We start from the raw sequence: 13,355 nt of genomic DNA, 5'->3' as shown, positions 1-13,355 counted from the left end.
GGGCCTGGGATGTGTGTACATGAGTCTGTGTGTTTGAGGGGGACTCTGCCCCTCTGCTCCACCCAGGTGAGACCCTCCCCGGAATACTCTGGGGCACCTGCACAGGACGTGGACCTGTTGGAGCGAGTATAGCGGAGGAAGCAAGATAACTGAAGGGTTGGAACAGTTCTGATACGAGGAAAGGCTGGGAGAACTGGGATTGTTCAGCTTGGAGAATACTTTTGGATGAGCTAACTGCAGCTTTCCAGTAGAGAATGACAGAATCTTCTGAGTTGGAAGGGACTCACCAGGGTTATCGAGTCCTGCTCCTGGCCCTGCACAGGACACCCCAAGAATCCCACCATGTGCCTGAGAGCATTGTCCAAAGGCTCCTTGATCTCAAGCAGGCTCAGTGCTGTGATCATCTCCCTGAGGAGTCTGTTCCAGTGCTCAGCCACTCTCTGGGGGAAAAACTTCTCACATCCAACCTAAACCTTCCCTGACTTAGTTTCATGCCGTTCCTGAAGGGAGCCTATGAGAAAGGTGGGGAAGAGTATTTACTAGGGCATGTAGTGACAGGACAAGGGGGAACGGCTTCACACTGACAGGAGATTTAGATTTGTTTAGTCATCATTCCTGGAGGTGTTTAAGAATAAAGACTGGATGTGGCACTTAGTGCCATAGTCTAATTGGCAAGGTTAGGTAATAGGTTGGACTCGGTGACCTTAAAGGTCTTTTCTATCCTAACTGATCCTGCGATTCTAGATTTGGAAGAAACGCTTCTTTGTGAGGGCAAGGTAGTGAAACGGAGCACCTGTGGCTCTGGAAGTGTCCAAGGCTAGGCTGGACAGTGCTCGAAGCCATTCGATCTAGCGTAGGCCGTCCCTGCCCGCGGCAGGGGTTTAAACTGGATTATATTCAGGATTCTTCCCCACGCAATCCATCCCACCACGGTACATCCTCCTCTCCCCTCACGGCCGCCGCGAGCCCCGCGCCGCCCACGGCGCATGCGCCCCGCCCGTGCCCGCCGCCGGCAGCGCGCAGGCGCGGGCCCGCCCCCGCCCGGCACCGCGAACGACGGGCGGCGGCGCGCGCCCCTCCCGCGCACGGCGGCGCTGCCCCGGCGGCATGAGGGGAGAGCGCGGCCGGCTCCGAGCGGTAAGGACGGCGCGGAGCCTCCCGGGCCTCCGCCCGCGTCCCGCGTCCCCCAGCCCCGCGGCAACTTTCCCATTGTCCGTCCGCTCTCCGCCGGGGAGCCCCGAGGAGCGGTCGGCGCTGCCCGTGGTGGACGGGGGGGGTGATGGTGATGGTGATGGTGGGGCGGGGGTCGCGGTCCTCGAGCGGGTCACGGCGGCACCGCGGCCGCTGCGCTCTGGCCGCCCCGGACCGGCGGCTGTGGCCGGGTCCCTCCGGGGCAGCGCGGGGCTGTTACCGGTGTCCCGTCCCCTCCCGGAGTGTCCCGAACCCTCAGGGGCAGCGCGGGGCTGTCACCGGTGTCCCTCCATCCCGTTCCCTCGCGGGCTGTCCCGGATCCCTCCGGAGCAGCGCGGAGCTGTCACAGGTGTCCCTCCCTCCCTTCCTTCCTTCCTTCCTTCCTTCCTTCTTTCCCCTCGCGGGCTGTCACAGGTGTCCCGTCCCCTCGCGGGCTGTCCCGGCTCCCTCCGGGAGAGTTCAGGGTGTCATAGGTGTCTCCCCATCCCGTCCCGTCCCTCCCGGGGTGTCCCGGCTCCGCCGCGGCGGGAGGAACGCGGAGTTTCTTTGTTGTGTAACGCGTTTTGTCCGGGGATCGGAGGGGGTTTTTGTGCTGATTCAGGTGGGTTTGTTATTGTTTTTTTTTTTAAAAAGCGGGGTAGTCATGGGTAAATTCTTCTCGGGGCTGGCATGTCGGAGAACTTTTCCGTGGCTCGGGGGATTGTTCTTGGCTCCGGCCGAGCCGCACTGCCCCAGCTCCGGGGCCGGGAGCGCTCCCGCAGTCCCTTACGGACGGAAAAGTGAAGCGAACTTGCTGTAGCAAACCCATCTCTCGCTGAAGTGAGGCTGGCTCGCAGCCCGCGGTTCATATGCGAGTGCTACTGCCAGGATTTTTCAATAATCGTAATTGCAGTCGAGAGAGTTCGGGTCAAGCACTTTGCTGGGTAGAAGTAGACACGAAGCCTTTGGAGTAATTCCTCTCCGTGTTGCCACTGAACATTTCCTGGCCGCATAGTGGAATTTTTCTCGAAGGTTTTTTTTTCCCCCAACTATCTCATAAGTTTCTCTCTCAAAAGTTTCTTTCTTTTTTTTTTTTTTTTTTGGAGATGATCAAGTAATGCTCTTGATGCATCGGTGTGCTTTAATAATATAGTTTTTCCTTCTTTCTGCAAACAAGAATTTTTTGCTCTTTTTTTTTAAACTTCTTATGCTTTCTGTGTTTCTTTCTTGTTTTTTTTTTTTTTCCTTTGTAGTCCCTGCTCTGAGCAGAGCAGCCCACATACTGTACTGGGGGACTGGGAAATGCTTTTCTGCTTGTTGCTGGCATGTGTCAGTATTTGATTCTGAGCAGCAGCACAGGAAGTGTCACCATCCTGACAAAGAGTCATAAAATATGTTGAAGACTTGTTACTAAAAGTGGACTAAAAATGTGCTAATTTTATGTAGTCTTTGGAAGAAATGATAAGTCATTTCTGACAGAAATATATATATATAGCTTTTCAGGGCCCCTGTTGGGTCTTAGAAAAGGTTGTCAGGGAATTGTGAAGGATTTCCTGTGGAATTGCTAGCGTGGTACCACGCACAGACTAATTGTAAGAGAAAGTGGAAAATGGCTTCCTACGTCTGACAGATGGTTTTAAACATTTCTTTTTCAGGTTTGAGTTGATCTCACTAAACTGCAGCCATGGTGCAGAAGTACCAGTCCCCTGTACGGGTGTATAAACACCCTTTTGAGTTAATTATGGCTGTAAGTATTAATTTTTTTTCTGTAATTTCCTACTTGACAGTTCCTTGTGCTGCTGAGCCCTTGCTGGGCTTTGTTTGATAGATGCTGTAGAACATACAAAGCTGAAAACAAAATGTGAGCTGTGAGGGCTGTGTGTTTCAATGGTTTCTTCTCTGCCCAGAGTATTTTCTTAATATCATGTGCTCTCCATTTCTGCCAAAGCTTAGATAGTGTTTACAGATGTATTTGAAAGTTAGAGCAGAAGTTAAGGTTGAAGTAACTGGAAGTTGATTACTGGGGGTAGACTCTTGTAGAACAGGAGGAAATGTCGTGTACACTGATTAAAACATTGTTATGGTTATGTCCTCATCAGTGTAGAATTTACAGGATTAGAGAGCTCAGAGAAAGCAAGGATATGCCTGAATGAAAGAGAGAAAGGACACTGGGAACATTTTGAGAGGAAGGAAGTAGTAGCTTGGTAGGGAGGCAAGAGAGAGGAACAAAAACCCTTTTTGGGTGCATGTTGCTAATTGGTGTGATAGTGGTACAAACAGTAATGAAAAGAAAGAATTTAATTAGGTTCCCCTTTTTATTTTTCTCCCTTTTCTCTCCTTTTAGAAAACAGAGTGGAAGTAAGTATTTGACATTTTAAAGTGTATTCAGTTGAAATCACAGCCATGGGGCTCTTATGAGTTGCAAAGAGCAATTAAGGAGCTTTTCACTGATAAAAACTGTTAAAAGTGAACCGTAGTCTAAATAATAATTGTTTGATTTCACTTGCTGAAAATACTGTGTTTAATGGCTTCAGAGGAGAGTTTCAGTAATGCTCATACTGTAAATATTTAGATAGATCACATGGTTTGGAGTGCAGGGTTCCTTACAGAAGTGATCCTTTGCAGTCACAGGGCAAAAAAAGATTAGCTCACTCTACAGGGAATACTTGCATTTCTTTTTTATCTTATTCCTTAGGCTGCCTTCAGTGTTACAAATGTAGTTCTTGCTCTTGCAACACTTCAAGGCAGAGAGTTGTTATTTTGCTGAGCAGAGAAGAAGCCAACTGTGATATGTGTAAAATCTTCTATGTGTTCAGTAACTCTGACAGCTGGGCTTCAGGTGGTCTCTCAGTGAAATTTGATGGTGTCTGTAACTTTAGCCTGCAGTAGATCAATGAGCCAAAATTAGTTTCTTAAATGAAATTCCCTGGCTGTTTGCTAAACTGATGAGTCTTTACCTTGCTGCTGAATTTAAGGCAAAAAATTATTCCCCTGAGTTATTTCTTCAAGGATATTTTGAGTCAAAATGCTGACATCAGAAATGTCTGCAACACTTTGCTGGGTGTAATTAGAAACACTTCTGACTGTTAGTATTAACTGAGAGTTCTCAAACTGTTCTGTGTCTTGGAGATATCTGAAGAATAATGTTTAACAAATATGAAGTCTTCCCTTACATTAAAGCTTTTCTTCAGAAAGCAAGAGGCTACGGTAAGTATGCAACTAGGATAAAATAATAGTTTAAAAATTAAAAGTGAACTAAGAGGAGAAGAATGCTTGTAAAAAGAAACAGCCAGACAGGATCCTTTCTGAGACTGGAAGTTTAGCTGAGAAATAACACATCTAGTTTATTTAGTCTGTGTCAGAACAGTGGGTTATCAATTGTACTTGTTCAGAATGTGAGTGCTGGATGAGCATCTTCCTCCTGCCATGTTGCTGCTGTTACTGATTTTTAAAACTTGTGGAATTCCTGCTGGTGATCCATCAAAACTGTCCATGCATTTTATGAATTGTGTAGAGGAGTCCATGAGCCAAGTTCTGTGAGGAATGTAAACAGTGTATATGAGCTTGATGCTTTTTGTTGCTGTTTTGTTACTGTTTCTCTTTGGTTGAAACAGCGATTGCATAAGTTGAAGTATTTCTGGAAGGAATACTTGTGTCAAAATCTGTGCTCAGTAAAGTGGAAGCACTACCTTGCATATTCTCAACAAAAAAAAAAAAAGTGCTATAATGTAATGTTAGCAGTGCCAGCAGCTCTTCTGAAACAAGGAACAGCCTGGTGTACACCAAGCTTGAATGCAAATCACCCAAGAAGTGACTTATGTGTTGTTTGATTGTCCCTCTCTTTTTATTTGCACCCAGCCCTTGAGAGAATGTGTCCTCAAAAGGAGGTTTAAACCCACACGCAGAGATCCGTCAGTAAAAAATCTCTTGGGAAAACTTTGGTCAATGTGGCAGCAGGGTTCTGTGTGCTGAGTTGTCTTTAAAAAAAGAACTGTTCCTAGCCTGGCTCTTGTGTGAGATCTCATCTTTGTGTTCAGGTGCTGAGTATTTTTAAAAATTCTGTTTGGCCAATTGTCCTCCCTTGCCTGGGCATTCTGTGGAGCTCCAGAAGTAATTCTTTCTCTGGAGTAGTAAAGAAGTTCACTGGTGTCAATGAAGCCCATGTGCACTGGGAAGATTCCCTGGATGATACGTGTTGCAATTGCAAATTTAAACTGATTAAGTCAAACATATTTAGCCTTCAGATAGAGAAATCAACATTAATTCTTATTTTCTAGAAGCCACTGAGTGAATGCCACTTGCAGAGTGAGTCATTTACAGTACAAACTTCCGATTTTCCCACTTTGCCCTTCCTGGGCTTCCAAGAGGTACTTGAGGGAGAATGGAGCACAATCAGCATTCCATTCATGAAGCTCTAGTGTGTTCCCAGGGAACTTTGTTCTCTGGGAAGAGTGACTGCAGCTCTGTATGAAGACAAAAGCACTGGATTTAATTCCTCTTTGATCTAAGCCAAGATTGTCAAGACAAAAGTGTTTTGCAGGCAATTGTGATATAAGGACTTCTAAAATAGACAAGATTCTTTTCCTAAGTTAAGTTGGTGTTGAAAATAAGTTTCTGTTATGCTTCCTCCACTGAAATCCAAAACTCATGTGTTGAACCCTAATGTGTCTCTGTGACAATATCCTTAAGGCATGACCCCTTATCTCCCAACTGGGAATTGGTGAGGCTGAGGCTGGGAGAGGAGAGAGTGGGGACATCCATTGCTTCAAAGCTTCCAACCTTTGCTCATCACTGAAGTCCAGCTGTGTAAAATCTAACATAAGCTACTTCCCTTGAAGATTTCCTTCTACTGGCAAATCGTGTGGTTCCAGATAATGTTTAAGATGCAAATCTTTTAATGAAACTATTTCCTAAACTTGAAAAGATTCTAGAATCATAGGTTAGAAATTACCACACTTGAGTGTGACACACCTCTAACACAGGCCAGATGATTTCACCAAATAGTTTCCGAAGCTGACATGATGATTTTTGGCTGCTCTGTGAAATAGCTGTCATAATGCACTTCTTGGAATCTCTGTGTTAGTGGTGCTTTTAAAAAGCACCCAGAGCAGCAGCTTGCACAGCTGTTCAGGAGACTGAATAGAATCTTGCTTCTCCTCCTGTTCAGAGTTTACATAATGCTGGAAGCAGCTGAAATGTGGAAAAATGGCTGTTTACTTAGGCTCACTTGTCAACTTACCAAGGTTAAATATACTGGAGAGAAACTGAGAAGCTGCTTTTAGAAAACTTCAAAAGATTGCAGATTCAATTTTTTTTCTATTAGCTTAAAGAGGTTTACATTTAAAGTAATACAGGGACTTTGCTGAATAAGCAGTTCTTAATATTAAAAGGCAGTTAAGAACTTGAATCTTCCTTAACACAGGAGGCTAAAATTCACTTTGGAGATTCACAGCTCATTTTCAGTCTGACATACTTTAGATAATTCCTCTTGAGTTTAATTTCCAAAGTAAATTTAAATAATGAATAATGAGTTGCAATGGCATTTCAAGGGTGGAATTTATGCAAATGGAAAAGAAATAAGATGTTTGAAAAAGCATACATTGGATTGAACCATTGACCAGCAGGATTTTTCTTTTTAAGTTTCTGAACGCTCTGGGGAAAATGTATTGCTCTTCAGCCCATTTAGAAAATGTCCTATTTACAGTCACAAATTACTTAGTTTCAGAAATAATGTGAATTTTAAAAATCGATCTCCCATTTTGCCACTGTTCTGATGGAATAGCTGAAGTATCTCAAACATTAATCTTTCCTAGGAAGTATAATGTGTAGTGCCTTTGATTATATTATCATTTTAATGCTTCAAATTTGCTGCTTTTGAACATCATGCTGTCTGGCTTTCTTTGGCTTTATAGATTAAAAAAATAGTTCTTAAGGTATATCTCATTTATTAAAGTATCCTTAAATTACAGGCAAGTAATAAGATTGTAAATGGGATAAATGTGCTTCAGTGATAAGAATAGATTAGAAAAAAATTATCTCTTTTTCCAGACTGACAAATCAAAGTATAGTCCCTTGATCTAGATTGTAATGAGCTCCTGATCAGGAGTACATCATTATTTCACTATAAAAGTTATTACTTTAAAAAGTCATTTAAAAAAAATTCAAACTGTGTCACGATAAGTGCCACGTCTGCTCATAAATTTTATTCCTTCCAGTCTCATTATGTTTTCCTGGAAAAAATGCATTTCACACATCATGTGAAGAGGGGCTGAGAAAAAGGAAGCTCTTCTGCAAGTGCTTTTGAAGGCACAAAGCAGACTTTAAACATATAGAGAAGTATTTTATTCCCCTGATGCAGTGCACTTTGCTGAGAATTTCTCTTGGATACTTAAATCCTGGGGAAGGGAATAAACTTGAGTGCCTGCTCTCAAAATCTCTGAGCAGTTTTCCTTTCTGTTGTAGAACTCCCAGAGTCTCATCTGCTTTGCTTCCTGATTTTGTTGAAAACTCAGCCTTATTTGCTATTGGTAAAGCTGTGGTGGAGCTTTCCAAACAAATGATTGTTTGGAACGAGCTGTGGGTAACAAATGGGAGAGTTCACTTAAGCACTAGGAAAAAATATTGACTTAGCAGTCTGCTAACAGTGCAATTTTTGTGTTTTGTGATCTGCTTGGTTTGCTGGGTTTTTTTTGTTTGCTGTTTTTTTTTTGGTTTTTTTTTTTTTTTTCTTTTGGGCAAACACATGACCTGACTGGTGCTGACAGCTGCAGTTCTCTTGTTCACCGAAAGCTTTGAGTCAGTTTTTAACAAGTCTTTTACACTTTAAGAGCTAAGCCACCACTACTGTCACACTCTGAAAGGTGTCAGAAGAAGGAAAATATGTATCAAAACAGTTCTTGTGTTTTGTTCTGAAAGCACTCCAAGTTTTTCACCCTTGGCAGGTGTTTTAGCTCTGGTATGAAGTGCTGCTCCAGGATCTGTTGATGCAACCAGGTGATGTTACTTTTGAGTTAAAATTCTTAAATATGTGGGAATCTGGCAGAAAAGAAGAGGATATACATCCTGAAGAATCCTGGGCATTCAGGGTTCTATAGTTCCAGTCTGGAGAAAGTATAAATTCCTGCTCATGGTCTAATGAGTGGCTAGACAGGAAGAAGCATGTGTAAAAACCTTCAAAACCTTGTGGGAAGGAGATAAGGGGAATTTTTTTGGGAATGATCAAAGAAACATATCCATTAAGGAGCCAGAGGTTGCTTAGAGATCAGAATGAGGTGTTTCCATATTCCTTGGGCAGTCTGTGGTGCCTGAGGACTTTCCATAAAGCACCTTCACTTGGAGTCCACAATCTGGAACCCGGAACTGAGGGGGTATTTGTTGTAACCAAGATTGAACTTCTGCTTTCAACTTTCTTTGGAGTCAGTATGTTCCTGGAGGGAGGCCAGTGATGGAATCTTTAAGCTGTTGCATTCTGAATGTGAAATGAATCTTCTGAGAATATGCAAGGAAAGCTGTTAATTAGCTCAAGTTGAAATTAATTACAGGTTGGTCTTAAATGGTCTATTTCTTTTTCTCCCAAGTGAATTTGTCTTCCAGTTTTTTCATGTAGTATAAAAATACTGTGCATGTATTCTAAATTAAGAACTAGGATGTTAAACAGAATTATTTAACACTTTATTGCATTTTTGTGGTAGAGTTAAGGCAGGTCAGGCTAGCAGCTCATGTAAAATGTTAACTAAGGCCTATTACAGGTAGTTTAATGATTTTACTTTCTCACAGTTGAGCTGCAGCTGGTCTCAGCCATCACCAGTCAGCCCGTGGTGCTTGAGATCAGAGCCCTGCCAAGGACCCAGGCTGGTGGCAGCATGGCTGGAAGGACTGCCTGGCATCCTCTGGGCTCTGCTGCAGTGTGGAGCAGCACTGCCAAGAGAGTACAAGCCAGCAGCGAGCCATCGCAATTTGAGATCAGCTCTCAAGTTCCTGGCTTGTCTCTGCACAGCTTTTGCTCAAGTCATGCTGATTTCAGCCCGGTCCACAGAGGCTTTCAGCATGTGGTTCACAGCCTCTGTCCTCTAAGGGTCAGAGAAATACCAAGATATGGTTTCCCACTGTAGCTAAGCTGATGCACCAGGCTGCTGCTCTTGCTTTCTTGCAAAGACACATTCATCAGCAAGCCAGCCTAGGGACACAGGCTGGGCCAGAGCTGCCTTGGAAAAAAGGAAGATAAATTCCTTGTCAACCCAATTTCCTCACTGGACTCCCTGAAGGCTGTTGAGCATCCCTGCAGGAGCAGGTGCTTGTCCCCCCTGTGCTGTGGTTGAGCTGCTGGCAGCTGGCTGCAAGAAAGAGGAGTCAGCAGGGCATCTGTCACTAGGGTTGCACACTGGGAGCCCTCGATTCCATTGGGGAATAATTAGGGATCTGCAGTTTGAAAAATGCAGAAGCTGCTTGCTGTAACACTAAATGAAGGGCCCATTAGAAACCCGATTCAGCAGTCTTCAGGTATTATTTAGCAGTGCAAAGTACTTGCAAATTACACTTAATGGCTTGGAGTTGTGGATTCTGTGAGTTGCTTTGGCATAAAGGGGGCTCTGTCTTTGCTTCAGAAAAAGGAAAATTAAAAATTTCTATGTTGTATGCTGGAACATGATCACATGTGAATGGACAGGCTGCCTGTCTTGCTTTGTATTCACGTGTAAAACTTCACATTTGAGCATTTTCCATCTTGGACTTCTCTTGGGTTTTACTTTACTATAATTAGTTTTGGGTTCTATGTATCAGCGGGTTTGAAAATAAAAATATCACTGGGCTACCAGCTTTAACTCTGGTGACAGCAGTGGGATTGTGGGAGGGAGCAAAGAGAAGCTACTCTTTTGCATTAAAAATGAATTTTTATTTAAACTGTTGTAATTCTTAATTATACATGTTTGGTTTCTCTTAAATTACTGTGTCAAGGTTTTGTCATGGTCAGATTGGTGAAGTTAAATATCTAAATCTGTGGGGTTATGGATTACTGGATAATTACAACAGTGTTCATTTTGTTGGTGTTTATGCTGTCATAACTTGAGGACGAATGCTTTTTTGGAATATATTGCAGATCAATTTGTGCAGGAGTTGAAAACCACACTGCAAACCTCACCATCTCAGCCTGTCTGATAACTTTCTGCTGTGCCTACTGCTGCTGTAATATTAGATCATGTTGCTGTGATAATAATAGGTCTCACTTTGTGAAAATGAGCATTTCCTTGGTGATGGTCAGGGTGGCGATATGCCATTTAGAGTTGTTTATGCCACAGCAGAAGGGAGCAGCTTCCTGATGAGAGCACTTCCTTTCTTGTGTGCATTGTGTCCCTTGATTTAGTGTAAAATTCAAATACCACGGACACTTAGTCCAGTTCAGGCATTCCAGGCAGCAGAAGCCTTTCCACAGGATGGTTTTTATGCTATTTCATTCAGTGTGTGAATTATATTGTATAATTGGCAAAAACTCTCTTTGCTGTGCAATTCATTGGCTTGTAGATAAGTTCTTCATTACTGAGTTCAAGGCTCTATGAAATTACTGATTTCTGTTGAAGTGTTTCATGGTGTGTGTGGTACAGCCACTGAAGTTGTAATGAAAAGGATTTAAAGCAATTTCACTTGAACTTGTTTGTTCTGTGTTGATTAAACTGATTCATGCTTTTGTTTGCATTTCTTTGTTGTAAAGTAGGGTGAATAACAAAGAAGTGATTGTCTGTAATCTGTGACTTTAATTTCTTTTTAGAAAGGAATCAAATTATTCTTGACTGTTCTATTTTTTTACTGGCTTACCTTTTGAAGCTAGGTGGTGTTTTCCATGTTTTATTGGGGAGCAGATGAAGGGATGCAGAAGTTGAACCATGCCAGTAATGGATCTTGTACTGGTATTACCTGGTTATTGCGATCTGGATGATGAATTCGGATTTTTTCTGTCTCTTAATGAGAAGTACAGAACAGGACTGCACCACGGGCCTCTCCAGCCAGTGCTGCCTTTCAGGCAGTGGCCAAGGGCAGTATCTGCCTCTAGGGGAGAGGATAGCAATGAGATAAACATATGGTAACACTTTTAGGATACTCTCTCATCCTCCAGCAATGTGTCTTGACAGCCCTTCTGGTCCAGAATGTGCCGTTGTCAGGAATAACGTCTCATGTGCTTGATTTCTTGTGCTCCCAATTCCTTTCTGGAGCCCAGTGAACTCTGTTGGTGACACCCTCCAGCAGGAGCTGGTGCTTCATCATACGCTCTGTCAAGATCCTCTCCCTTGATCCTGGCAGAGCTTGCTCAGCCTCTCACCTCCTGCTCCTTGTGTCAGAAGAGGCAGCACAGCCTGACTCAGGCTCTTGTGCTGCCTGCCCTCTTCGATCTGGCAGGTCCCCCCTCAGGTCTTAAATGACTCATTTTCATGGTTATGGCCTTAGTTAGTTCAGTAGTTTATGATTTCACATGAGAAACTGCTGCTCTGTACTCTTGGTTTACCACCATCAGTTTTTTACCTTTCTGAGGGTCTCCTGATACATCAGACATGTATGTAAGGTGTTTCTTTGTTACACTTCCTAGCTTGAGATGAATACAGTGCAGGCTCCAGTCCCTATCATGCTCCATTTTGATTACATTCCATTGACATTAGTGAATGGTTGAGACTTAAAATGATGTACTTAAAACTTTGTAATTGGTTTGCTTAACAGAATATGGCTGCTCTCTAGCTGGAAGCTGATATTTTGCTGGTCCAAAAGCCAAACCAAGGCCTTGTTATTTATCTTGAATTTTGTGTTCTTCTAGTGAAGCTTGCTGAACTAATGATAGACTTGGATGAGTGAAATCACTGGTGCAGTGCTTAGAGGCCAATTGCCTCTGGGCCAAATGGAAACCTGGTGGGTGAAGTCTGAGGCAATGAAGTCAAACCTGTTCCACTGAACTTTCATGGGGGGGGGGGGGGAAGTCTGGAGACTTTTTTCCTTGTGGTAGTACAAGTCTTTAACCTCTCAGGCAATGGTTTAATGAGGATTTCTGAGCCCACACTGTAGCAGTGCTGTAGTCATCCTGTCCTCCTCCACTCATAAATTAGATTTTGTCTGCACAATAATAATTTTATTTAAAATAGCCTAACATTTTCCAGATGTTAAACATGTTGTAACAGGCCTTGTTATTGAAAGTGTCTGTGATTTTAAGACCAAACAAGTGACGAATACTAATTATAGGGCTCATAAAAGTAAGACTTAAGTGTGGTACAATAGAGCAGCAAGGAATATTTGACTGTTCTAAAAATAGATACTCAGTGGACACATTGGGATTGCAGCTGAATTTTAAAAAACTGACTGCAGAGGAACCAGACATGCAATTTGTTAACTGGAAAAAGGAAAGGGGAAGCCAAGCCCCAAATTCTGCTTTCAGTGTGACAATACCCCGTGCCTATGAAATGCCTGTTGGCAACGCAGAGCGTGCTTGTGATTGTTCAGCTGCTGTAAGACAAGGAATGGTAATTAGAAGAAATGGTAGGACAAGCTTAATGATTTACGGTTGGTTTTTAATGTCTCTTAAAAAATTCGCAGGAAGATATGTTCCTGTGTTATGAAAAGGGCTGTGTACTGCCGATGTTGCAGAGAAATAGGAAGTGCTTGGGAATAGCTCACATTCCTCTGTAATCACATGTCAGTCTCCAGGCATTTAAGCTTTCCCTGGCCTGTCGCCAGCCTTTGCTGTGATGCTCTTTTGGAGGTCAGCCTCTTCTCCAGAGTACTTTAACCTTGAGCCAAAAGAGTTGTGTCCTGTGCAATTGGGGTCAGAAGCCAAGTTTCCTCTCCTAGGAACTACTGAAGTTGACTCTAATTGCAGGGCACATTCTGTCAAACAAAGTGTTGTGCCTGGAGCTACGTGGCTTCTGGGCCAGACTGATTTCCATCTGTCTATCTTGGAGCATGGGTTGGGCAGACTTTTTTTTTCTCTGACTATAGAATAGTGCTGGAAATGCCTTCGGTATAAACAAGCTACAGTGACATTGCAAGTCCATCTGGTATTGCTGTTGCCCCCACGAGGCCAGGTGAATTCTGTGTATGCTGAAGAGCAGCTTGGAGGAGCACAGCTGGAAAGTCTGTCCTCGGTGTTCCACCTTCAGTTTAGACCAAAGCAATGTCAGTTGTTTTCTAACCAGCAGTTTGATCTTGGTCTCTCA

The 13,355-nt window shown here is 43.4% G+C and overlaps 1 protein-coding gene across 2 annotated transcripts in view; it reads left to right on the top strand.

Annotated features, from left to right (window-relative positions):
- The first annotated feature begins 1,112 nt into the window (after nucleotides 1-1,112).
- The window catches only part of SEC14L1 (SEC14 like lipid binding 1), a 38,673-nt gene continuing 26,430 nt past the window's right edge, over nucleotides 1,113-13,355 (top strand). For both annotated transcript variants that reach the window (XM_062506057.1, XM_062506058.1), the window contains exons 1-2: nucleotides 1,113-1,137; nucleotides 2,826-2,917. In XM_062506057.1, coding sequence (XP_062362041.1) covers nucleotides 2,855-2,917 — 63 coding nt within the window. In that variant the 5' untranslated portion in view covers nucleotides 1,113-1,137; nucleotides 2,826-2,854. The remainder of the gene's footprint in view (nucleotides 1,138-2,825; nucleotides 2,918-13,355) is intronic.

Source organism: Cinclus cinclus, chromosome 20, assembly GCF_963662255.1.
Source record: "Cinclus cinclus chromosome 20, bCinCin1.1, whole genome shotgun sequence".
NCBI classification, from domain to species: domain Eukaryota; kingdom Metazoa; phylum Chordata; class Aves; order Passeriformes; family Cinclidae; genus Cinclus; species Cinclus cinclus.
Note: the sequence above shows the minus strand (reverse complement) of the source record. Positions and strands in the feature narration are given on the sequence as shown.